This window comes from Rhamphochromis sp. 'chilingali' (assembly GCF_963969265.1).
Source record: "Rhamphochromis sp. 'chilingali' genome assembly, chromosome: 9".
In the NCBI taxonomy this organism is placed as follows: Eukaryota; Metazoa; Chordata; class Actinopteri; order Cichliformes; family Cichlidae; genus Rhamphochromis; species Rhamphochromis sp. 'chilingali'.
Genome location: NC_137936.1, coordinates 2377501 through 2405446, shown reverse-complemented (window position 1 = coordinate 2405446; position 27946 = coordinate 2377501). Strand labels below are relative to the sequence as shown.

The window sequence follows — 27946 nt, the reverse complement described above, 5'->3', positions numbered from 1 at the left end:
CTTTTTACAGGGGCCTGCTATGGTTAATAGTAACATATTCCAGTCATGAGTGATATCAATAGTTTTCCTCCATGTAGCATTTGGCATTCCCAATAATATCACATGATACCTTAATCAAAACACAGTTAATATAGCACAGTTTTCTTAATGCAAACATCAGTAACTCAGAATTAGCAACCAAAGTGTTAAGTCTGCAGTTCATACTTATGCGAAGCTCCAGTCTCCTCCTCCAGTCTCTCTTATCCTCCTGCTCCTGAAAAAACAAAACGAAGCGAAGCATCCACCCTTCTCTTGCCGGCTGGGTGAATTGTTTATTGGCATTTACTAATCCTAAAGTGGGTGCAGTCATTGTCTCAGTATCAAGTCAGTCAAAACTTTTAGTCGTCAGTCCATCACAGTCCAGTCACATGCATACCTCCACACACATTCATACCAGATGTTGCTGATAATGGAGTCTCACGCGCAACCTATTCGAGCCTCCATCACCAGCAAGATGACGTCATCATTTTAAAGGAAAACAATTCCTTGTTGTTTTTTGGGCCGGATTGACTCGGTGCAATCCTTTTAGACTCAGAACTTCTCAGTGTTCCCTATAAGTGAATTTCTCCCAAGCCAATTACAATCATGGAGAAGCACACTTTGCAACTGTTTACAGTAATAATATTTTATAGCGCTTTAAATCTCAATCTTTCAGGCCTGGTTTAAAGAGCTGATTGTTAAATCATAAACTCACAAAATATCAACATATCACCACCGGTGGATCACACCTCTCAGATTTTCTTATCTCAGTGCACTGTAACAAAACGAAAACAGACATAACCAACAAAACACTAACAACAATAACACAAACTAGGGCCCGTTGCAGACATGTCCAAGCATAAAACTATCCTCTCTCGCTTACGAGAAAGAACACAAGCCAAAGCTCACTGATAAAATCAAGCTAGCGCTAAACAAAACCAAACAATCAACCAGAAATTCACAGGAACATTTTGCTTCCTGCCGGGACAATATTGTGTGGGAATGAGAACCTCAGGTGCCGTAACACCTTTTGTTCCTCCTTGAATTAAAACTCAATCACATAAAATGCCGTACTCCAACCTAAACTTACACTATTAATTCATCATTTTTCACTCTGTGCCACTGTTCCTCATCAGGGCTGTGTGAAGCACAGCAAAGAATTCAGTCAAGGCCTTGAGCCATAAACAGACATCACGCACAGACATTGTTTTCATAACCAAACTGTTTTAGACCTTATTCCTAAAATCTACATAAATGCCCTCTGAGTGACATATAACACATTCTAAGTAATCAATGGCTCCTCATAAAAATTATGCATTGGGATGTTTGTGTGCAGCATTTTGCATATCAGCATAAGCAAAGCATTCTTCATTGCATCAGCGTGTGTGTGTGTGTGTGTGTGTGTGTGTGTGTGTCATTTCTCACTCAATCAACGAGTGCACATGTATTCATGTGTGTATTTCACTTCATTCTGAATCTGTGTGTTTGTAGACGTGTGTGTGTGTGTGTGTGTGTGTGTGTGTGTGTGTGTGTGTGTGTTTGTTTCTCTTCATTCTGAGTCAGTGCATGTAGATGTGTGTGTTTGTGTGGGTGTTTGTGTTCATCACTTTCCTGTTCTGGTGTTCTGGGTAAACCACGGCCTGAAGCATGCCCTGGGGGCCTGCCCTCCTCCTTTTCAGTTTGTTTGCGACCATTGCTGCTGCTGCTGCTCAAAGTTCAGTCCGTCCTGGTTCTGACCCCAATTGGGGCAGTCCTTTCTCCAATGTCCATGCTCACCGCAGGTGAAACCTGCATCTTCTTCTGTGTTTTTTTGTCCATTCTGAGGTGCCTTCTGACCTCAGTTACTCCTCCTGTCCCGGTCACGCCCTTTTTGCTGCCCGATCATCCGTGTTGGTCCATCACTGTCCTGCCCAGTGTTAATGCAGAGTTATCAAGGTCAGCATTGTTTTGCTCGGCCTTACTTTTCATTCGGGCTTGGCGGGCGTCTTGTCACAGCTCTGTCAGCTGATGTAGTCTGGGAATTTTCCCCCGTGTAGTGAAACGGGCCTTAGGTTTAGTGCTCTCCGTCTCGGCTGCATGAGATCACATTCCTGCAGCACTGTTGACATTTTCAGGTCGTTGTTGTGGGTCCAGCTGTTGCAGCATTTGGTCAGGGTCACGTATGGGGGAGAGCAGGAGTCCAGTCAGCCTCGGCTTTCAGGGCCGGCAAAGCAGCCTGTAATTAAATATGTATAGAGAAAAACAAAAAACAAAAACAGACAAAAAACAAAAGCAAACGAACAGGAAAATGATGTTGTGTTGGCTGTATTACAACGAGAGGGGAGAAACACCGGGACCAGGCCCTGTGTCAGCCTTCTCTCCCCCCTTTTTTTTGTTTTTTCTCTCCCGATATAATCAACTCCTAACCCACCAAGTTGACAGGACAACATGCACCTGTTAAAATTCTTAATATCATGTTTAAAAGCCCAAAAAGAAATTTTCTTTCATCAGTAATCACTTGTATCAATCAATCAGCAGAAAACATGTCACAATTTGAATCTTTTAACCCCTAAATTTGTCATGTCTTCACTGGTTGGTCAGACCAGTGTCTTTTTCTTTGAAGTTAAATTGTTGTCCTGCAACCCAGAGAGTTTATTTGTCAGTAATGTATTTATCCTTTAACAACAGGTGTATGTTAAGTTTCGCTGCTTTAGCCTTGCTGGAAAATCTTCACGTGTTCATGAGTGTAAGCTGTTTCTTCATTGCGTGTATGTGCATTTGTAGGCAGGCAGGTTAATTTTATCTTTTCTCAAACTAGGCGTTACCTTAAAAGGAGCCTTTCTCTCAGATTTCTCTGCTTGTGTGTGTTTTTGTTTCACCTTTTTGTTGTGATGCTCCGGACGCCTTCCCAACCTCCACAAGTCCGTTGGCCCCAATTTTATGTGTTAAAACTTCTCTTAATTCCTCCTCTAATTCTCTCCTTGCTGCTGTCTGTTTCACAGCTGCTGATTCGTGCTGGGTGTGGTTCCCATTACCTATAATTTTGCTTCGGCCGCTGTGCTTGTGGGGGCAGTTGGTCCAGGTCCGCAGCTTCCTGTATTAACACACTAAGAGATTTATTTTAATTTCATTTTCATCACTGTTAAACAGATAAGCAGGCAACACGCCTACCTTGACAGCGTCATAATTCTCCACTACACACCTCTTACTATCTCTCTTTTTTTATTTTTTTATTTTTATTACACCACAGAGTAATACACCCAATTATGCCCGTCTATCTCTATGTGGCTCCAAATTCCCTCTTTATTTAATTTCACACTCGTCAGGGGACAGGCACACAACAATTTCAACCACTGAAACGAGGAATTCAACCTTTTTATATTTCTTTACTAATCTAGACTCAACCTTTGTTCGCAAAATGTGTCTTGTTCTAGTCCGGAATAAATGTGAACCCGTGATTACACGGCCGTTCCAGTGTTATTTCCGTAGCTAATGCGGGAGTCCTCAGTTCCCAAGTTGCCACCTTGGCATCCAGACGCCGCTGGGCCTGGCCGCGCGTCCACGACCAGGAGGGTCGCCACACCTTGAACAAAATTATTTCCACAGGTACACTAGGCATCAACCTTTGATCCTAAAATGTGTCTTTGCTCTAGCGTCCTCCTAATCAAACACATCAACCGTCACTGTCACTGTGTTCACGCTTCACACTCACAAAAAACACATTCAGAGCGCGCCTCACTCACACTCAAAACAACACCTAGAGCGCGCTTTACACACAAGACAGCACCCAGAGCGCGCTTCGCAGCTTCGCACACACTCACTCAGAGCGCGCCTTCACACACACACACACAACACTTTTCCTCAGCGGGAATTTTACACAGAAACCTCTGAGCTCAACTATTAGATCTTCTTAAAGCACACTGCACCATAGACCAAAATACCCCTTTCTCTGCGCTTATGGCCGCCACAACGGGGCAAAGTCGCATCATAAAAGTGATGCCTGCGTCCCCTGAAGTTATACTGATACCATAAACCAGGTTTTGCTCTATGTGCGAGCACTGTGCGAGCACTGTGAGGGTCATGTTTTTTGACTTTTCCAGTGCTTTCAACACCATCAGGCCGACCCTCCTGGGTGATAAGTTAGCAGCGATGCAGGTGGATGCTTCTCTGGTGTCCTGGATTGTTGATTACCTGACAGGAAGACCACAATATGTACGTCTCCCACAGTGTGTGTCTGACAAGGTGATCAGCAACACAGGGGCACCACAGGGGACTGTCCTCTCCCCCTTCCTCTTCACCCTCTACACCACAGACTTCAGCCACTGCACAGAGACCTCCATCTTCAGAAGTTTTCTGATGACTCTGCGGTGGTTGGATGCATCAGCAGGGATGATGAGACAGAGTACCGGGCTGTGGTCGACTCCTTTGTCACGTGGTGTGAGCAGAATCATCTGCAGCTCAACGTGGCAAAGACCAAGGAACTGATCGTGGACTTCAGGAAGACCAGGAAACACTTGACCCCTGTTTCAATTCAGGGGGTCAGTGTTGACATTGTGGAGGACTATAAATACCTTGGAGTACACATTGACAATAAACTGGACTGGGCTAAAAACACCACAGCACTTTACAGGAAGGGCCAGAGTCGTCTCTATTTTTTGAGGCGACTGAGGTCCTTCAACATCTGCCAGAAAATGCTGAGGATTTTCTATGAGTCTGTTGTGGCCAGTGCGATCCTCTATGCTGTTGCATGCTGGGGGAGCAGGCTGAGGGTTGCAGATGCCAACAGACTTAATAAACTAATCCGTAAGGCCAGCAATGTTGTGGGGATGGAGCTGGACTCCCTCAAGGTGGTATCGGAGAGGCGGATGCTGTCCAAGATAAAGACAATGTTGGATAACACCTCCCACCCACTCCATGACATGTTGGTCAGTCACAGGAGCTCGTTCAGTGAGAGACTGAGATTACCGAAAAGCACCACTGAACGACACAGGAAATCATTCCTGCCTGTGGCCATCTCCCTGTACAACGCATCCACTTAACACACTGTTTGCTGCTACAACTACACATGTTTCTTTTCCAACTATTTATTTATGAGTGACTTATGTATGTATGTATGTATATATATATGTATATATTGTACTATTCTTAGTTAGTGTATTGTCTGTCTTGTCTTAATGTTGGTTTAAAATGGAGCACTGTAACAAAAAATAATTTCCCCCAGGGATCAATAAAGTATTCTGATTCTGATTCTGATTCTGATGTACTTCTTGGCAAGTAAAATTTTACTTTGTTTTATGACCGCAGCCCTTGAGACTCGACTGACGCCACAAACCACCGTCAAACCTCTATTCAACGTACTGAAACCAGCACCAACCACTACTGCACTCCACGGCCGTACCACCGAAACACGGCCGTATCATAAACCAAACCTACGGACGTGTTTCGCTTCCGCGTTGCCAGTGTTCAACTGCACCGTGAGCCAGCATCTGCTTTTCCTTAAATCAACTTCTATTTCATAGCCAGGACTTTACCGACACCATAAACAACTTCAAAACCTCGACTTCAATGTACTGAACTAATGGCCGCGTCTTCAGAAGAAATTCTAATGTATTATTGCTACAGAAGCCAGTATTAGACAAAATTAAATGTGGAAGGTAAAGTGGCTGCAACTAGCTCAACGTAGTATCTTATTAGTTTCTCGGTAGAAGCAGTTTATTTAACACACTGGAATTCAGCCTCAACTTATGTTGTTAGTATCTCGCGCCAAAAACCAGACACCGACAAATTTACTGTGAAAATACGTGTAACTCAGTGAACAGATTAATTTGGAAAGCCCAATATGCACATTTGGTATTTATAATACAACAGGCTGTGCTTACCTTTTTATATTTGGACCGGTCCTCTGTTCACCTCGCCTCACGATCTCACCAAAGGCCAAATCTGCCCCTCCTCAGCACACCAAAGATCCGGGTCACACGGCACCAAGTTGTTGAAATCTCCCAATTTGAATCTTTGGGCTGAAGGAAGGACAATACTCGGTGTATTTATGCTCAATCAACAATCATTTATTTCCATACAATTCAACACTTAAGAGCATAAGGACCATCATGATGGGGAGACATGCCTGAAGAGGGTCGCAGCAGTCTCAAAATGGTGACGGGTTGCTCAGCTTTTTATAGTCTCTAGTGGCCCCCATCTAGTCGTAAAAGCCAAAACATCACATTCTTTCTCTGTTACAGCGCCTAAGTTATGACCTCGGCTCCCTGTCTTTCTCTGCTTTCTGTAAGGTGGGGGTGTGGAATGTGGTCTGTCTCTTCTATTATCGGCACAAGGTCCTCTGCACACAACATTCTCTTCATGATTCAGCAGTATGAAATGTCAAGAAACAGTGTAACACATTCAACAGTGTCGAGTAATACAGATCAATCCAATAGATGTAATGATTTTCACACTCTTTTAGGTCAGAAGTATAATGCAAACTAAGACTACATACTGATCACACACTCTATGTTAAAGGGTATAATATGATCTACAGCAGTATCATACTTCAACTACTTTTGATTACATATATAAGGTAACATATGATAACAGAATAATATCACAGAACCCTTATCGTAAGGGGAGCTACCAGTCCTGTGGACGAGCTACTTTCTATTTTAAATTCCCTGAATTTAAAATACTCTCTAGACCCAGTCTAGACCCAGCTGGGGAGCTACCCAGAGCTCTAAACCCACTTAACAAACAAACAAACAAACAAACAAACAAACAAACAAACAAACAAACAAACAAAACAGTATATAAAATCAAAACAGATAAAATCAGAACAGTAGATAAAATCAGTAGTTAATGTAAGTTTTGAAATTTAAGCTTAACAAACAAACAAAACAGTATATAAAATCAAAACAGATAAAATCAGAAATAGATAAGATCAGTAGTTAGTGTAAGTTTTGAAATTTAAGCTTAAAAGTGTGGATTTGGTGCTTTATTCAAATGCAGCTGAGAACAGGTGAGTCTTCAACCTGGATTTAAATAAACTGAGTGTTTCAGCTGATCTGAGGCTTTCTGGGAGTTTGTTCCAGATATAAGGAGCATAAAAGCTGAATGCAGCTTCTCCGTGTCTGGTTCTGACTCTGGGAACTGATAAAAGACCGGATCCAGATGACCTGAGGGATCTGGATGGTTCATACTGGGTCAGGAGGTCACTGATGTATTTTGGTCCTAAACCATTCAGAGCTTTATAGGCCAGCATCAGAACTTTAAAGTCTATCCTCTGACGGACAGGCAGCCAGTGTAAAGACCTCAGAGCTGGACTGATGTGGTCCACTTTTTTGGTCTTAGTGAGGACTCGAGCAGCAGAGTTCTGAATGAGCTGTAGTTGTCTGACTGATTTTTTAGGTAGACCTGTAAAGATGCTGTTACAGTAATCAAGCCTACTAAAGATGAATGCATGGACTAGTTTTTCCAGGTCCTGTTGAGACATCAGATCTTTTATCCTTGAAATATTCTTGAGGTGATAGTAAGCTGACTTTGTTATTGTCTTAATGTGTTTTTCTAAGTTTAGGTCTGCATCCATCACGACACCCAAATTTCTCGCCTGGTTTGTGGTTTTTAGATGTATAGATTGAAGTTCTCTGGTGACCTGTAATCGTTTTTCTTTGGCGCCAAAGACTATTACTTCAGTTTTGTTTACTAGGGTCTAATATATATACCCTTACTAGGGTATATATATTAGACTTAATAGTCACTATATACAGTAATTGACTTCTATTCCTTTTACATCAAATTAAAACTTTGGGTGTCAGATAATTATTTATTAAAAGCTAGACATTTTAAATGAGAATAAGAAAGAAAAGTATGTCTTTGTGCCCCCTTTTCCCTGTTAATGCCCTATCGGCCCCCCTGGCTAAACTTTGCTAGATCCGCCCCTGCACAGTTACCAGCGTCAGCTACGTAGAAAAAGATCCTGGTGTAGAAAGTAATATTAAATAAATTCTAACAACAGCTTATCAAGCTTAAACGTGCTGCTGTTGTTTATCCACTGGTTTCCTCTTTCTGGTGCAAAGTGGGCCAAAAACAAACAAGAGAGACGGACTCGCGACAGAAAAGCCGATCAGCTGATCATTAAGCAGTTTCATGATTGAAGTAGCAGCAAGAAGAGGCAGTCGCTCGTTAAGCTTAACGCAGGAATGCTTTACAAACATTCAGAGATGGACTTACACACTTGCTTTACTTCTCTCGGGGATAACTTTGTCGGAGATGAAATGCCGGGTTGCTAGCGAAGCTCCACATGCTATCCAGACCACCGACAGGTCCCGCATGCCACAGCCGCTCTATCACGTGATGCATACTGCTCCGACGTGCTAACGTTCTGAGGCGAGTTACGGCCTGTTGCAAGTTTTGTGAGGTGCTTTCGTGATATTTAATGGATCGGATTACATTTTTTATTTTTCTCCGATATCCGATCCAGTAATTTAGGTCAGTATCGGGCCGATACCGATACGTAATATCCAGAGGTGTGGACTCGAGTCACATGACTTGGACTCGAGTCAGACTCGAGTCATTAATTTTATGACTTTAGACTTGACTTGAAAAAATGTTCTAAGACTTGTGACTTGACTTGGACTTTTACACCAATGACTTGGGACTTGAATTGGACTTGAACCGGTTTACTTGAAAAGACTTGATATTTTACCCCAAATATAAAATTTAACATGCATATTATATAGAGATTGAAAATGTGACGTCATTCACGGGTAGAACCGCAAAGGATTCTGGGAACTCGTGGCAAGCGGTACTAGCGCACGCAGGCTTTCAATTAAAATCAGTTAAACAGCGATGAAAAGAAACACAAAAATGTCAAGAAGCCGTTGTATTATTAACTGCAATAGCCGGTCGCATGACAGCCACGGGAAGCCGACGGGTAAAGAGATCGGTTGTTATCGGATTACGTCGTTGAAGAGAAATTGTTCAAGCCATGTTTCCGAAGTAACAAAGACGCGACGGATGGCCTGGATTGCAGCCATTCAAAGACCAAATATAACGTCCCAGAACACTCCAGCTCACAGGTTAGTCTGCTCCAAGCATTTACACGAAGGTCAGTGTTTTTTAGTAGTTAATACGTCATTTTCATAACATAATTGGTGATATAGGTTACAAGCAAGTCTGGCGCTGAACAGAAATTGTCGCGCTATGCTCCTTTATTTATTGTGCATAAATAGTGAATTGTCCTGACACAATATTGCGTTTCGCTTCTGTTATTATGGTACATTGACAAAAACATATACTTTTATTCACAGGATAAAACAGGTTTTTTGTATCACTAATTGCCCAGTGCGATTACAGACTGCGGTAAAGTGAGCCGTCATTTGTGAGCCGCGGTCAAGCCAGCCGCCTCCTATCCGCGCGGTGATTACAGCATACAATATTGTTGTCACTGCTACATTTCTGTAACGCTACCAGAAATTATTTCCACTACTAATTAATTACCGTTGAGCTCAAATGTCCTATTAATAAACGGTTAAGGAATGTGTATTTATGACAACAATTTGTGAGACTGGTAAACTTATGATACGTACGATGGTCTTTCGTTCTACACGGTGCATTTCAAGGTCCTGCACCCATCCGTCGGTAAACTGTACCTGGGCTTGTTGCAGTGACCTGAAGTTACTAAACTTCATGAGTGTATGCACTCACTCCAAGAACCGTATAATTATAAATATGCATATAAATATGCTAAGATGAGATAGCTGACTTCATCTAACTAGCAAATGTTGTCCAGGCTACGTTGGTGATACAGTTTTTTTTAATGTGTATGATATTTTTGTCATGCGATTTTAAAGCTGGTCCTACAACCGCATCCAAGAATAACATGCAGCTTATCTCAGAACTGTCGGTGAAAATTATTCTTGGAGCTAGGTTTAATTGAGCTGCATTTTAAAGAGGTGCAATTTCACAATTTGTGTATATTTTCTAAGTTCACTATTTTGTCATGTGTTGAGAAAAACACAGATTTAAAATTACATGGTCTAATATTTACATTTAGCATAACTGCAACATTATTTTTTCGTTTTTTTTTTTTTAAAGACTCGAAAGGACTTGAAATTCAAAGTTTCAGACTTGTGACTTGACTCGGACTTTTACACCAGTGACTTGAGACTCGACTCTGACTTGCCTGACATTACTTGAGACTTGACTTGAGACTTGAGGATAAAGACTTGAGACTTACTTGAGACTTGCAAAACAATGACTTGGTCCCACCTCTGGTAATATCGGATCGGTCCATCTCTAGTGGCATCTGACTAGGATGCCTCCTGGACTCCTCCTAGGTGAGGTATTTCAGGGGTGTCCTACTGGGAGGAGGGCCCAGTCAGACCCAGGACTCACTGTAGGTGTCCTGTAGGTGTAGTGCACAACACCCTCATTTGATACTCCCCCTGAATGCTCCTCCCCATAGAACCCTCCCTGCATAACTATAGACCAAGTGAGGAGAGAACTGAGGAGGCAACGGCCCAGGAACACAGCAGGCCCAGACGGGGTGTGTTCACAGCTGCTGAAAACAGCTGCTTATCCAACAATAATTGCGACAGACACATTTCAGTAGCATTGCACCCTTGCAGAAAATAAAAAAGTAGCACCACCTGGAGGCTCTCCTAAGGGTTAAAGGGGTTGAGCAAATTATTGTGATTACCTTTAAAGAATGTCATGCATTTGCTAACAAAGTCTCCAGATTTCATGGAAACGACTGCAATTGGATAAATTAACAATTATAAATAGAAATATTTTAACACTTATGTAATATTCCTTACCGATTTTGGATTCCTGAAGTCTTTAACTATAATCCCTAGTGATGTGCGAATCATGAATGAATCGTTCAATACTTGAAAATCACTTTACTGACTCGTGAATCATGATTCACAAGCCCTACTGACTCATTCACTGACTCAACCCTGTTGCTGTTAGAAAACTCATTTCGTTAGTAGAAATATATCTAGCTTATAATTAAAATTGTGTGGAAAAAAACAACAGCCAGTTTCTTAACAAAAACATTTCTGCTCTGAACTGGAAGAAAAAAACCCTGAGTAGAAGCTCACATCAAGACAACAGCTCCTCGGTTCACAGTAGCATCGCTCTGCTAACATGCTAACAGCACATTGGGGTTACTCCACGTTAACCCTCGTAGCATGAACGAATCACTCACGCACTCACTCACCCCCTCCCTACTGGCTCACTGCTTCTTCTTCTTCTTCTTGTTTGGCAACCAGTGTTAAGGAGCATTTACTAATAAAATAAAATAAAAAATAAATAAATGTTCCCTTAAGAAATCTTAATTTTTTGGCTCTTTTTTGCTCTATAAAAATAGTTGTTTTTCTTTTTTAATCACTTATCTTAGCATTACACTTAAACCCCCACGGATCGCCATTTGGCTTTTTCTACCTTTAAAACCCGGAGAGCAGCCAAATGGCTTTTAGCTAGGCTTTAGCTTCAGCCAAGTGGAAGCTAAATTGGCTAGTCATTCATATGTAAATTGGGTCGTTATCTGGGAATTCTGGAGGGAGGGGAGTGGGGGTGTGTGATTGAGGGCGTGGGGAGCTGCTAAAAGCTGTGCACTTCCTTTTGTGTTTCATCTTGATGCATTCTCAATCATCCAGGGAAATAAATCTCCAAAAGTCACCAACTTGGAGTGTTTCAGTTTGCCATCTTAGGGAGAAATCAACACACATGGGTGTATGTCCTTTGTTGCTGAGCTTTATTGATAAAAACAGTACAAAAAACCAACCATTTGTACACATATTTACAAATGGCCTGCTGAGTGGTGCATGGAGCATGTTCATTGGTTCATGGACCTCCCTGAACTAATGGCATTTATTGCAATTGTGATCTTGCGGGGGGTTTACAGGGTTCCATCTGTAAATGACTGCTGGTCAGCAAACCTGGGAAACCCACAGATCATTGGAACTATGGCACGAAACCGCTTCCAAAACATCATGCAACACCTACGCTTTGATGACAAGTCCACCCGCTGTGATCGAGCAAAGACTGACAAGTTTGCTGCAATTTCCAGTGTGTGGGGATCATTTGTCACCAACTGCATCACATGCTACAACCCTGGTCTACATATCACCGTTGATGAACAGCTTTTCCCATCAAAGACTCGGTGCTGTTTCCTGCAGTATATTGCAAGTAAACCTGACAAGTTTGGGATCAAGTTTTGGGTGGCCTGCGACCTAAAATCCAAGTACATTTGCAATGTCTTCCCATATCTTGGCAAGGACCCCAATCGTCCCACTGGGGAGAGACTTTCTGAAAATGTAGTAATGAGGCTGATGGAACCATTCCTAGACAAGGGCAGAAATGTTACCATGGACAATTTTTTCACATCGCTTTCACTTGCACAAAAACTTCTTAGACGGAAAACCACCATCCTCGGCACAGTCAACAGGATTCGCAGGGAAATTCCTCAATCCACTAGACAGACAGATCGCAATGAATTCACCACTCAGGTATGTTACAGGTCTTTTGTGGTTCTATGTTTATGTGTTTCATTGTGTGTAAAAGGGCTATGGAAATAGCAATTTATCTTATTTCTTAGGTGTTTTCAACCTCTGCTGCCACGCTGACGGCGTATGCGGCCAAACGGAAGAAGACAGTCTATATTCTTAGCAGCATGCACAGCGTGGTTCAGACTGATAACACCACCAAAAGGAAGCCAAACACTGTCACCCTTTACAACAAAACAAAGTGTGGCGTGGATGTGATGGACCAGATGGTTCGGGAGTACACTGTCCGCAAAGGAACACGGCGCTGGCCAGTCGCCGTGTTTTATAACATGATTGACATGGCAGCACTGAATGCACATGTGCTGTATCAAGCATGCACCGGGACGAAGGAAAGACGGGTGGACTTCCTGGTGGCGCTTGCAACAGAGTTGGCTCGCTCTCATGTAGCTGGGAAGAAGGCAAGAAAAGAACAGTTGCTTCGGACACAACCCTCCACACCGAGCCCTGGAAAAAGAGCCACGTGTCAGGTCAAACACAACTGCAAGAACAATCATGCCACTGTGCGATGTGTTCACTGCAAAAGATACACATGTGGTAAATGCAGACTACAGATACCATGGCAGTGCCAGGATTGTGAGTGATTGCTGAAAATGTTGAATTGTACTCACTCACTTTTTATTATTATTTGTAAATATGTGTACAAATGGTTGGTTTTTTGTACTGTTTTTATCAATAAATCTCAGCAACAAAGGACATACACCCATGTGTGTTGATTTCTCCCTAAGATGGCAAACTGAAACACTCCAAGTTGGTGACTTTTGGAGATTTATTTCCCTGGATGATTGAGAATGCATCAAGATGAAACACAAAAGGAAGTGCACAGCTTTTAGCAGCTCCCCCACGCCCTCAATCACACACCCCCACTCCCCTCCCTCCAGAATTCCCAGATAACGACCCAATTTACATGTGAATGACTAGCCAATTTAGCTTCCACTTGGCTGAAGCTAAAGCCTAGCTAAAAGCCTACCAGCCATTTGGCTGCTCTCGGGTTTTATAGGTAGAAAGGTAGAAGCCTGGGGGATGGTAGTGTTAGGATTTATATGAAAAGGGAAACAAATTAAGTTTGAGTGAAAAGGTACATTTTTTGCACTCTCTGGGTAACTGACTCAGTGACTCAAATAACTCAAAAAACCTTATTCATTTTGGTGAGTGACTCATTCAAACTCGATTCAGTAAAAAGAATCGAATTTACCTTCACTAATAATCCCCACCAAAGGTGTGGTATTCTCCTTTGTGATGCTTTGCCTACCTTTGCTCTCTTTCCTTTTTGTGTTTGTTTGTGGGTCTTTCACACTTTTTTTTCAAATACAGCTTGATTAGGGTAAGATCAGGGTCCCAGGACCATAACAACCTTTAGCAATTACAAGCGCAGCCGTTGAGCTTGGATAATCAATTCGTTGCTTCAACTGGCTATCTTTTTAAAAATAGATTTTTCTGCCATTTTCCCCAAAGTCTCTATTGGTGTACAGATTCTTGATGGGAATCTGAAGTTCAGAGATTAGAATAACCAAATTTGTGGGTGCTCCACACCAACTGTGCAGAAATAAAATATAAATACCAAACAGGAGAAATGTATACAAACAAGAGGGAAATATACAAAACAAGACAAAGGCACACAATAGAAAAGGCACGCATTTAAGGATAGGTTGCAAAGTGCTTGGACGTAGTGCAAAAGAATTTGTCTTAGAGTCCATGTGTGAGTGGCCTGACTGATGGGGTTACTCAGACCATGGCTCAGATTGTTTGGTGGGGTGTGGTGAGAGTGTTTGTTCAAATGATCCAGGGGAAGAAGCCATTTGTGAGTCTGGAGGCATGGGACCTGATTGCCCTGAGGCGCCAACGGGAGGGCAGTGGGTCAAAGTGATTGAAGAGTTTCTCCACTGCTGTTTTTGCAGAATTGTTTTTTGTTGCATAAGCTTGTGCCAAACATGTACATTTGTCCATCACCAATAGGATGTAAATAGTCATGGGTTCAAGTCTCAAGATACACGAAGTCTAAGGTTAAAAAGACAGGTAGTTGTGATGATGGTCATGAGACTCTGGTGGTTTTCTCTTCAGGCATGAATTACAAAGTTCAAAGTTCCACAAAACTTTGAAGTTGAGATGAAGAGGAGCTAATCTCTGCCACTGACTTTCCTGTAAGGAAAGCACTTTTTAAAGCACTTTTAAAAACAGTCACAGGACTGATGAAAGGGCTGTACAATAACACCAAACATAAAAAGAAACACAGGCCAGAGGGTACAGAACATAAAAGAGCTGTAGAAATGAAACAATAAAAGAGTACATTAAAAGTAAGATCACAGTCATCTCCTGGTCAAAGGCCAGGTAGTAAAAGAGTGTTTTTAAACAAAATTCAAAACAGCAGGTGAAGGAGCCTACCTATCCTCAGATATGCTGTACATGAGTGTCAAATGAAGGGTCATTGTAACTGGTCAGCTAGGAAAGAATTTCTGCCCATCCTTCTCTATCTGATCCCAGATCTGCTAAGTGTTGGATGGTGTTGGAGCCATGGGTGGCCACACAGTCTGAAGTGTAGAGGGAGTAGAGCAGTGGCGAGAGGACACATCCTGAGGTGCTCCTGTGTTGATGGTGATACTGTTAGAGACGCATCTACCCACCCTCACCACCTGAGTTCTGCCAGTGAGGAAGTCCAACACCCATGCACACAGACGGCTGTTAAGTCCCAGATCCCTGAGCTTTGTGAACAGTCTGCAGGGCACTATTGTGTTAAACGCTGAACTGTAATCAACAAACAGCATTCGCACATAGTTACCCTGTTTCTTGTCCACGTGGCTGAGGGTGGTGTGCAGGACGTGGGCGATGGCCTCCTCAGTGGATCTGTTGGGTCGGTAGGCGAACTGCAGAGGATCTGTGGTGTCTGGGATGGAGGAGGAGATGATGTTCTTCAGCAGCCTCTCAAACACCTTCATTACTACCGAGGTCAGTGCAACTGGCCGGTAATCGTTCAGGGATGAGGGTTTGCTGTTCTTGGGCACAGGGATGATGGTGGATCTTTTGAAGCATGTGGGGACCACAGACTTCGCCAGGGACTCGTTGAAGATGTAAGTGAACACACCTGCTAGCTGGTCAGCACAGCAGCGCAGCAGACGGCCGGTGATGCCGTCACTCTCCTCAGTGCCACTCGGACGTCATGCTCCGCGATGCTGGTCACTGGTCTCTCGCTGATGACGTCACTGTCCTCGGTAGTCAGGCGGTAGATAGCATTAGCCGCCTGGCTAACCTCGAAACGGGCGTAGAACCGATTCAGCTCGTTGGTGAATGCAGAGTCGGCGTTGATCGGCGCAGTGTCCCTGGCTTTGTAGTCCGTAATGGTGCGTAGTCCGTGCCACATACTCCGTGTGTCGCCCTGGTGGAAGCGGGACTCCACACGTTCCCGGTACCTGCGTTTGGCATCTCTCACCGCGCGCCGCACGCCGTATGAGGCCGCTTTGTAGGCGCTCATATCGCCAGTGGCGAGACCCGCGTTGTAGGAGGCGCCAATCGATCTGTCCATCCACGGTTTCTGGTTTGGGAATGTGGTGACTCTCGCAGTGGGGATAATCTCCTCCGCTAGCATATTGACGAAGCATACTGCTACTTCCGTAAACGCGTTGATGTCGACTGCGCATGCTCTGAACATGTCCCAGTCTACGTCGTTGAGTGCGTCCTGTAGCGTAGCTTCTGATTGGGCAGTCCACCGTTTTACTTCCTTCGTGGTCACGTCTTCCCTCCGTATGCTTTGTTTATACTGGGGAATGAGGAAGATGGCGTTGTGGTCAGACTTCCCAAAAGCCGGGTGTGAGACAGCTTTGTAGCCCTGCTTGTATGGCGTGTAGCAGTGATCCAAAATTCGATCCCCTCTCGTTGGACACGAGACATGCTGGTAAAAGTTTGGCATGACTTGTCTGAGGTTCGCTTTGTTAAAGTCTCCTGCTACAATGAGGGCTGCGCCCGGGTCCTTGTTTTGAAGCGAGCTCAGCACATCATGTAATTCGGACAAAGCCATACCTGTGTCCGCTTGGGGTGGGATGTAGACCGCCGTGGCGATGACCGAGGTGAACTCACGGGGCAGATACAAAGGGCGGCACTTAATGCTCAGGAACTCCAGATGTGGCGAGCAGCCGCTGGAGAGAGTAGAAATGCTCCTGGCATCACACCACTTTCTGTTTATCATGAAACACACTCCTCCACCTTTGGTTTTGTTCGACTCTGCAAAAAATAAGTAAAAAACAAGAAAAGTGGATAGTCGGAGCGGAGCGGTCAGGAAGGCGTCTGGACGTGGCCGTGCCATCTTTGTTCTTTATGCATCTTTGCACCATCCCTTCCTCTAACCGTGCTCCAATGCACGCTATCCACCCATCCGAGCTGAAAGACATCCAGAGTGACAAGCGAGTGTGTGGAACATTTATTCAGCCATGTCTCTGTAAGGCATGTAGCTACACTGCCAGTACTCCCACTATAGTTTAGTCAGGACCGTTTGCTTTTCCATCTGACATTTCCCATAGTAACAGATGGTTTGTACCATTTTTTTTAACGCTCCCAACGCTTTACTCCAGTTTTGCAGTCCCAAGTGGTGCAGAGAACAACAACTGAGTTATTTTAAAGTTTTAAAATGCCCAAAGAGCAAAAAATTAAATACAATTGGGCAACCATAGTCAAAAAGTTGATACTTAACAATGTACCAAGGAACTACCAATAGAAACACTTAAAAACATTAAAAAGCACAGTGGAGCTGCTATAATGTAGCTGATATTTTTTTTACCACTCACACGGTGCACATGGCAAAAAACAAACAAAGTACTGTAATTTGTCATGGTCCCTGTGCCTCCCCGGCCAGCCCAGTGTGGCCACAAGTGTTTATTGTTTTTCTCTCGCTCTCTCTCTCCTACCTGTCTGCCTGGGCGGAGCTCTGATTGGGCTCCTGCCCTTGGCCCACCCACCTGCAGCTGATCTCGAGCGAATTGCAGTTCTCTGGTTCTTAAGGCTGGGGCTCTGAGCTATTCGTCGCTGGAATATTGAGTAACTCTCGTTAGTATTGCCTGGCTTCCTTGCGATTCTACTGTTCCTGTGTTTGCCTTCGACTTACCCTCGTCTGTGTAAACAGGTTTACCTGGATCAGCCCTTTTGTGACCCCTGGACCCCGTGAGTAGGAGAGTGAGCTGAGCTGCTTGTGTGGAGACTGTTTGGACAGGGAGCAGAGCGAGTGCGAAGAAGTGTCTCCCCAGCCTATTGATCCCCGGGACCCTGGTGTTTCCCCCCTCCCTTCACGTGTATATAGCGCACCAGTGTGATTAATAAAGTGTCGTTGAACTGTGCTACCTCAGTCTGCGCCTGAGTCCGTTCCACCCCCGTGACAGTAATTAGTACTATAAGCAGAAGATTTTGCCAAATTTCCAGGAAAACCCCGTCAGGTGTTGCGTTTTCAGTTTCACCCCAGATCTTTTTATTCCTCAGGCCTCCAGAGGCGACACCGGAACTCAGTAGTTATTTCACAAAACCTTTATTCATCTTCAGTTACGCATGCACCTTCTAGAAGGGGAGATGTACAGGGCTCTCTGCAGATCTCAACTTCTTTGTCTGTTACAACCAGTTTTATAGAAGCAAACCCTGCATCATAAAACCCACATGGTGTGTTGTAAACCCAAAACACTGTGTTTGTGTATGTATGTGTGAGCACGTGAGTGCCTGCGTATGCGCATACCTGTGTGTGCGTATGTGTGCGTGTGAGTGTGTGTGTCGTAACAGTTAAAGCACTGTGTGTGTGTCTCTGTATATGTGACTTCCTGCTGGTCATAAAAAGTTCATCTCCCCTCACCCAAGCTACACCAAACTCCTCTACAAAACATGGTTACCAGGTCACAAGCACTGAGACCCCCACTCTACTTCCATTTGGCAGTTTCCACTGGGCCATTGGCCTCTTGTCTTACTTTTACAGCTAAGCATGTGGAGGGTCTCCTGCAAACTTGTGACAGTTGTGACAGTTATGAGCCTTTATTACATTCAGGGACAAAGGTAACAGACTTCTCCTCTCTTTCCTATCTGTTCCATACAGTCCTAGCATCCTCCAACTGTAGCTTCCTGTCTCCTTTTATGACAGGCAGACCTCCATTGTCAATAAATTCCTCTCCCTCAACACAATTACACACACTCTCAGGGCTACAGCTAAACCAAACTAAAACACAGACATTCACAAATCCTTTCCTATTCCTCTGATATACAGCTGGACCCCCTCATCTAAGCAAATTTAAGCACATTATATTCTAATAATTGTTTTCTTGTACTCACACAGAGGGCCCGGTGGCGCCAGTGTCCGGCAGCCTCGCCTCTGTCAGTGCGCCCCAGGGCAGCTGTGGCTACAATGTAGCTTGCCATTGCCAGTGTGTGAATGTGTGTGTGAATGGGCGAATGACTGAATGTAGAGTAAAGCGCTATACAAATCGATTTACCATTTACCATTTAAAAAGACACAAAAAAAGAAGCGAATAAGGTCATGTTATGCCACAGTTTTGTATACCTCATTGCCTCAAATTGGGTGAATGTGATCAGAAAACTATCTGTGTATTGTTGGCGAGTTGAGTTCCCTGCATTAAATATACCTTCACAGGCTCTCAGAAGTCAAACATATGTACAATGTGATATGATCAGGATGTTTTTCTGTTTGTGCCAGGTGTAATAATACAAACATGTGCCATGGAACAAGTATTAGGAAGACTTTGGAATCAACAAGCAGAAAAAACATTTGAACTTTCTCTGTATCATAAGTGGCATATATTTAAGGCGTGGGTTTAATAAATGCTAAATGAACTGGCTCTTATATAGCACTTCTTCTGCTCTACCTGAGCAGTCTATCAAAGCCCTTCATCCATTCACACTGTCACCTTTTTTAATGCTTAAGTGCTTTCTGTCTAACATTCACACTCTGGTGAAGAACAAATTGGGGTTGGTACTTGGCATACATGATTTTCTCATACATCAAAAGGGAAGTAAGATAATTAGTGCTTATTATTTTTAAGATTTGTTGGCTAAACCAAAGATTGGAGTAAGATGTGAATGCTTGTCTTTGGTGTGAGTGTCAATGATTCAGCTATCTACTCTATTCATTTTCATGCTGGATATTTCTAGCACATATATAGGGGAGTTTTTTATGCCAGAATTCAGTATTACTTCCCACATGGAGACTGTACAAGCTTGCTGATTTGGTGTCTTCCTTTCCTTTCCCCAGTAATTTCGTCAGTAGGTTTGGAAGGAAAAATAGTTGCACAAAAATCATTGATGTAACACTAAATTAGTCGCTCTCTATGCAGAAAGGCAATTCTGTACAATTCTGCACAGTATGCGTTTACATGTCTGCCTGATGTCATATCTCAAAATATCTGTGTATCAGTGTAAAGCTGCTGGAACTATGAAAGACTAAACTATAGTCTGTGCATTGGCTGCTTACAACTATCTGACCTCTTATTTAACAGTATCTTATCATGCACTACTGTCTTAAGGATAAGACACAGCTGGTTTTACTGTAATTCGTATGAACTTTGACCCCTAATAAGGAAGCTGTAATCGCATACTGCTTCCTCTGCCGCAGTGACCATGGTAACCGTTACCAAGGGAGTAGACTATGGAATTTTCCAGCACAGACAGAGCCTCTTATTGGTCTTTTCATTGGAGTGGTCATATCTCAGGCAGAAACAGGAGAAATTATGACCATATTTCAAATCTGGCCATATAATGAATTGCCATTACTGATCTTTAATTGTCATCTAACTCTTCACAAGATACAGTAGAATGAGTTTTTGAGAAATATTAATAGAAATTTCAAATTTGCTGGCTTGTAGGCATACAATGTCAAGCAATTCAAGTTTAAATAAACACTTTAAACAAGGCTACTGAGAGCTATGGGAAATTTTAGGTACCACTGGGCACTTATAGAAGATTCTAGAAGATTTGTAGAAGTATTATTAATATTTAATGTCAACAATGCTGCCTTTCTTTTCTTGTTCTCATCATGTCTGTGTTTGTGGAGATTTAAACATAGACTTATTCAAACAACAGTACATACAAAGTACAGCCTGGGACGGTGTCCAATCAATTCTTCTTAATGACATCAGTGCTGATTTACCCATTTTTGCAGGTTTCTTAGATCCAATCTGCCAAACTGCTCATCTCACAGAAGACAAAAGGGAAGAACCCTGTATCTCTTCTTCACTGATTCTCCACCTTCTGCTACTGGATGTCACATCTTCTGAGATGACATCTAAACATCCAATCACATTATTAACATCTAATCACCTGACCACTTTATCATCGTTTCGCTATCTATCTGACTTACATGATTTACCACAAAGTTAAAACTCTATAATCACTTAAGAAAAATTCTATCACATATGGATATAATTCGTTTCATGTTCCATTCAGTTTATGTAATTCTACCTCAATTACATTTGTCTTTAGCACATTCTCACATGAACATTCATTCTAACATAATTACTTTCTAATTCAAATACAGAGGAATAATTTTTTTTTACTTTTTAAAACTCTGTGTTTGTCAGTCACCATTTATTCAATGCAATTTCCTTTTATTAATCATTATATTTAAATAGTCAGACATTCAGTGGCTCCTGTGTGTCGCTTTCACCCCCACTCTGCACCACACACACCTACACACCAAGGTCAGACTCTGCACAGGCTCTCATATTGCATAGATTGTCATGATCCTGGGTCTTTTTGACCCAGCGTTTTGTGTTTTCTGTTATTGTGATTTTGATTCTGTTCTTCCTCTGTTTAGTGTTTATTCGGTTCTGCCCATGTATTCCTGTGTTAAGTCCGTGTTTCTTAGTCCGTGTCCTTGCATGTGTAAGTTCCTGTTTTATTGTGAAGGTCTCTGTCTTATGTCAGTGTGTTCTGTTTACGTTTCCCCTGCCTCGTCAGCTGTGATGTCTTCCAGGTGTGTTCCCCTCCTGTTTCCCATCCCCTGATTCCTGGCGTGTGTATTTATAGTGTGTGTTACCTCGGCCTTGTTGCTGGTTCGTCTGTGTTATTTGGTGTTTTCGTGTCTGTGAATCTCCTGCCGTCGTCCTGTGAGTTCTCCCCGCAAAGTACTCTCATTTGTGTTCTGGGCCCTATTTCAGGAAGCCGGTTTAGAAAACTCAGAGTTAAAAACGATACTCAGGGTTGAGTAACCCTGAACTGTCCAACTCGGAATATTCGGTTTCAGAAAGGCTGATAACAATTAGTTCAGTCAACGCGGAGTTGCTTTAACCCCAAGTTAAGCGCGCGCACGAGGATACATAAAGCCCTGATTAGTGGAGCACAGATTAAGCGAGTCACCATGGAGACGGAGGGAAAGAAGGCGCGGTCAATGTATTTCACAGCGCTTGAGGCTGAAATTCTGATGGCAGCATATGCCGATAACATGCAAATTCCGCGGAAAAAAAGTAACACAGCCTCAGCTGCAAAAGAAAGAGAGCATGCATGGCAAAACATAGCCGACAGAGTCAATGCGTGAGTGTTAATTTAAACATTGATCTAGAGATTTCCACCCATTTAACACGTTATTTTATTATATTTTATTTTATTTTTTATTTCATACATTTGATTTTGTGATGTGATGTGAGCGCAGGTGCAACCCAACAGGCCCCAAACGTTCCTGGCAGCAAGTAAAAATGAAATATAAAAATATAGTCCAAACAGGTAAGGTGTAATTGTATTATGAGCCACAGTGCTTGGTCTGTTTGTCCGATGTAAATCAATTGCAGTTAGAGGCTACATTAATTTCCCCTCTGTAAGCACTTATTGAAATTATCTGAGCACATTACAAGTACATATTTGCTTACTCTGTATGCTCAAATGTGGCCCGTTATAGCCAACAGAAAAAAAGCGGAGGCCCGAAAAACAGGTGGGGGTCCTCCACCACCACCACTCACAGAGCCTGGCCACTTGGCTTCCACATTTGTGATAATGTTGGCAGCATCACATATGATCTTCACAGTGCAGAGAACACAAATTAGCATCCATTACTATAATGAAATAATTTGTTAGTTTGAAATGCTACAGGGAACTATGTACCTGTACATTAATGCTGTGGAAAGACTTCCTGTTCACATAGTCTCCTTCATTTACTGAAGGAGCAATGATTGGAATGTGAGTGCCATCTATACAGCCAATCACGCCTGGGAACCGTGAATATAAATGTAAGATTTAAGTAGTAGTTCAAGTATCACCACATCATGGATTAAGTTTCGTTCATCCTGATACCTGCAATTTTGTGGCATCCCTCTTTGATAAATCTTGTGGGTCTATGACCGGGGAACACCACAAACGAGTACAGGAGACGTTTCAGTGCAACTGTAACATTCCTGACTGCCCGACAGACGGTAGCCTTGGAAACGTGCTCAGCGTCACCAATATTATACAGAAAGCTCCCGTTTGCAAAAAACCGAAGTGCAATACAAATAATATGTACAGAACTGAGAGAATGTCCGCGATGTGTCACATGAGCAATATTAGGCCTGAGGATGTTATTCAAATAAATTATAGATTGTGCTGAAAAACGGTAACGTTCACACAGGAAATCATCAGGAAATGATAAAATGTCCAAACTCGCTCTAATCACTCTCTCCCGGCGGAGAGCTCTGCGGAGAATTTGGGCTTCAACATCTACTGGCTCTTCAAGGAAGGAGCACGCCATGTCTGACACTTCCTACAGTCAGGTTTCCGACAAAGAGGCGGAGAAGGTCAGGGTTAGTTGAAGTAAACCTGCTAGGGGGCAGGTTAGCTTCACGGAGTGTCGTCATAGTAACTCACTCAGAATTAATCTAAACTCGCTTTGTGAAACCGAAAACCCAGAGTTTTCGTTAACTCAGGGTATACTTACTCAGAGTTTGCACTAAACTGGCTTCCTGAAATAGGGCCCTGGTTTTGTGATTTAAGTTCTAGTTTTCCCAGTTTAGAGTATTTTCAGTTCTGTTCTCTCCACCTTTTCTTTTGTGTTGTACTTCATCCCTTTGATTAATAAAGCTCGCTCACTACTACGCAGTCTGCATCTTGGGTCCATTTATATTCACACACGGCCTGCCTCGGCACCCCGTGACATAGATAATATTTTCTTATCTATTATACGTGTTAAACTTACACCTATTCATTTTTAGTATACATGATTATATTCTGATTAGAATGAAGGATAATTAACTATCAGCAAAATCACATATGAATTATGGTTCTGTCTTCAACCATTAATACTCCTTCCTTCATTTAAAATCATGTTTGCTTGGATTGGCAACAGCATTATTAAATGCTTCATTATTAGCAAATAGGGGAAAGCTCTGTTTCAGCACTGTAATTATTTTCAATCACATAAGGCTGGATGTTGAGATCTTTTACCTCCTCTCAGCTGTGAGGACAAAGACAGTGGGGGACTTTAGTTTCTCTAAACCTCACATCACCTGACAAACCACGACCTGGATCTTGTTTCAGGGACTCTTATGTATTTTTGTATCTAAGCAGTGACAAACTTTTTTGATGATAGTTTGTCTGGTTTAGTGTAAAGCGTGCGCCTACCTTTGTGTACCAGAAGGATGACAAGGTTGTTGCCCTTGTTCTTACTGATAATCCAAAAATGAAATTATATCATATCTTCCTTGGAACTGGAAAAACTATTTTTAGTTGTATAGAAAATTAATTTCTAGCAGACATTGTTTCTTGATTTGGAAAAAGTCTTCCATTTTACTCTATTTTGACAGTATTTTGGTAGCATGTTTAGTGTCATAGAAGCTGGAGTTTTTTTCAGTATGCTGTTGACTGTAGCAACCAATTCAAGTTTAATCACAAGGTTTAGTTTATCTGCAATTGATACGTTGTAAAATTGTGTGCTTTTTCACTAACAACAACAACATCCTATTATTTCTTTTGTTTATTAATGTCTTCCACAGATCAGTAAGCAGCAGCTACAGACAGTAAAGGAGCGTTTCCAGGCGTTTCTTAATGGAGAAACTCAGATTGTAGCTGATGAGGCCTTCATCAATGCTGTACAGAGCTACTATGAGGTAAGTTGCCCTGTTTGATTTAGATTAGTTGGCTTGAAAAAAATATTTAATGTAATTATGCATCAACTGAATCATTCCAATAGTGTGCTTATGAAAACTGCTGTGTCTGAGAGGCCACACTCCACCTTTTGTAGCTGACCTCTTGTCTTCTTGTTGAAGAAAAAACATTCACATATATTTCAGTTAATTAGTCAATTATGTTACATAATATTTTCTCTTCACTTTTTCCTCTTTATAACTGTGTGCCAATTACAATATACTCAATTTAACTTTTTTTTAAAATTTTTTATAAATCATACATGTTAAAGTCAGTGATTCTTTTAGATTTGTGGCTACTTAGTGTCACACACACACACACACTTTTTCAATCCCACTATTCTTGACATCTGAGCCGTCTTCCCATATTTGAGAATATTATGTTATTCATCCTGGAACATGACTCTGACACCCACTACCTCGTCATCACTTGTTCTGTTCCTCATGGAGCCTAAGGGTGTAGCACTTAAGGTGTAGCATCAGTGGCATCTAGAGTTGATGAAATAATTATTTGATCCCGTGGTGAATTTGTAAGTTTGCTCGCTTAGACAGAAATGAGCAGTCTTTCATTTTTATGGTAGTTTCATTTTAACAGAGAGAGACAGAATAACAAAAACCAAGAAAAACACCCGACATTATATAAAATTTCTGAACTGATTTGCATGCACTGAGTGATAAAAGTATTTGACCCCTTAAATTCTGGCTCCCATAGAATGATTCTGTGTCCATATGACACAGATTACAATCAGTTGATCAATTACAGATTATTCTCATGTGTATAAAACATACCTGTCCACAGAATCAATTTCTTTCATTCCAACCTCTCCACAACTATGGGAAAGATCTATGAGCTGTGAAAGAACAGCGGGGGCAAGATGGTATACCTGCACAAGGCCAGTATGGGTTACAAAACCACTGGAATCTTGGTGAGAAGGTGATAACTGTTATTCATTGCAGTTATGGAATAAATTTAATATGAACATAAATCACGCTCGCCCCTCTGTGAATAGCTACCTTATCATGGTGGAAGGGTTTGTGTGTCCCAGAGATCGCAGGGGCTATGTTGTTTTGAGGCTTTTGCCCCCTGATAGGGTCTCTCATGGCAAATTGGTCCTGGGTCAGGGACCAGGCAATGAGCGATTCAAAAGAACTCTATGAGTTTACAATTAAGGGAACAGTTCACCCTGCCTGGGATAGGGTTACCAGGGCCCTGCTCTGGAGGAAGGCCCAGGGAGGGTCCCCGAGGGCAGGCTTTTGGTGGCCAGTCCTTAGTCCATGGAGTGCTGGGCACAGCACGAAAAAAGGATATATGGCCATCCTCCTGTATGCCCACCACCCGCAGGAGGCACTGTAGAGGTCGGGTGCAATGTGTGCCGGGCAGCAGCAAGGAGCAGAGGCCCTGGCGGAGTGATCCCCGGCTACCAAGACTAGCAACTGGGACATGGAATGTCACCTCTCGGGTGGGAAAGGAGCCTGAGTTATTGCGTGAGGTTGAGAGGTACTGGCTAGATATAGTCGGGCTCACCTCAATGCACGGCTTGACATCTGGAACCAGGGTGGGGTGAGTATCCTAGTATCCCCTCTGCTTGATCCCTATGCGTTGAGATTTCTCCCAGTAGATGAGAGGGTTTGTTCCATGCGCTTTCAGGTTGTTTAATGGGTATTGACTGACGTCTATGCTTGTGCGCCGAACAATGGTTCAGAGTACCCAGCTTTCCTTGAATACCCTTGGCAGGGTACTTACATGTGCTCCACCTGGGGACTCTGTTGTCCTGCTTGGAGACTTCAACAATCATGTGGGTAACAACAGTGAGACCTGGAGGGGTTTGATTGGGAGGAACAGCGTCCCAGATCTGAACCTGAGTGGTGTTTTATTATTGGACTTCAGTGCAAATCACAGTTTGTCCATAACAAACACTATGTTCAAACATAAGAGTGTCCATAAATGCATGTGGGAATAAGACGCCCTACATCATAGGTCGATGATCGATTCATATCACCAGACCTGCGGCCATATGTTCTGGACACTCGGTTAAAGAGAGGGCCTGAGCTGTAGACTGATCACCACCTGGTGGTGAGTGGTATCAGGTGGCAGGGGAGAATGCTGAGCAAACGTAAACCTAAACGTATAGTGAGGGTGAGCTTGGAATGCCTAGCAGAGGCCCTGGTCCCAGAGATCTTCAAAGCACACCTCCGACAGAGCTTGGACAGCATTCTGAGAAAGACTGGTGATAGCCAGTCAGAACGGACCATGTTCAGCACCCCCATTGCCGAAGCCACTGTACTGAGCTGTAGCCACAAGGTGGTTGACGCTTGCCGTGGTGGTATTCCCCGAACCAAGTGGTGAACACCAGAAGTGAGGGGAGCTACCCGGCTGAAGAAGGAGTATTGTCAGGCTTGGTTAGCAGTGGCTGAAGTAAAAACTCAGGTGTGGGAGGAGTTCGGAGAGGCTATAGAAAAAGACTTTTGGACTGCCTTGAAGAGATTTTGGCAAACCGTCAGGAAACTGATGAGGGGAAAGCGGTGTTCTACCTGCACTGTGGGTGGAGCGCTGCTAACGTTTAATGAGAACATTGTTGAGCAGTGGAAGGAATACTTCAAGAACATGCTTAAGCCCATTAGCACGTCTTCCGTGGATTAAGCAGAGTCAGGGAATGAGGGGGACGACTTCTCTATCTCCAGGGGTAATGTCACTGAGGCATTTAAACAACTCCTTGGTGGCAGGACCCCTTGGGTGGTTGAGGTTCACCTTGAGTTCCTGAAGGCTCTGGATGTTGTAGGGCTGTCTTGGTTAAACACTCCTCTACAATGTTGCGTGGAAATCAGGGGCGGTATCTCTGGATTAGTACATCAGAGTGTTGGTTCCCATCGTTAAGAAGGGGGATGAGGATGTGTTCCAACTGTAGGGGGATCACACACCTCAGCCTCCCTGGGACAGTCTATGCTAGGTGCTGGAAAGGAGAGTCCGTCCATTAGTTGAACCTCAGATACAGGAGGAACAATGCGGTTTCTGCCCTGGTCGTGGACCACTGGATCAGCTCTTTACCAGCTCAAGTATACTTGAGGGTGCATGGGAGTTTGCCCAACCAGTCTACCTTTGTTTTGTGGAGCTGGGGAAGGCATTCAACCGTGTCCCTCGGAGTGTCCAGTGAGAGGTTCTTTGGGAGCATAGGGTATCTGGCCCATTGTTACAGGCCATTTGATCCCTATACAACCATTGCAAGAGCCTGGTCTGTATAGCTGGCCAGAAGTCAGACTTGTTGATGGTTGGTGATGGACTTCGCCGGGGCTGCCCCTTTGTCACCAATTCTGCTTGTA

At 43.1% G+C, this 27946-nt stretch overlaps 1 protein-coding gene and 1 long non-coding RNA gene across 3 annotated transcripts in view; one reads left to right on the top strand and one right to left on the bottom strand.

The window, feature by feature from the left end:
* LOC308402256 (calcium-dependent secretion activator 1-like) overlaps positions 1 to 27946 on the top strand; it is a 336790-nt gene that overhangs the window by 35500 nt on the left and 273344 nt on the right. For both annotated transcript variants that reach the window (XM_080890943.1, XM_080890942.1), the window contains exon 2: positions 24479 to 24592. In XM_080890943.1, the coding sequence (XP_080747069.1) occupies positions 24479 to 24592 (114 nt within the window). The remainder of the gene's footprint in view (positions 1 to 24478; positions 24593 to 27946) is intronic.
* LOC308402894 lies at positions 1497 to 7474 on the bottom strand. The gene is made up of 2 exons (XR_013972824.1): positions 5877 to 7474; positions 1497 to 2233 (listed from the first exon to the last, which is right to left on the bottom strand). It is a non-coding gene; the product is annotated as an uncharacterized lncRNA (long non-coding RNA).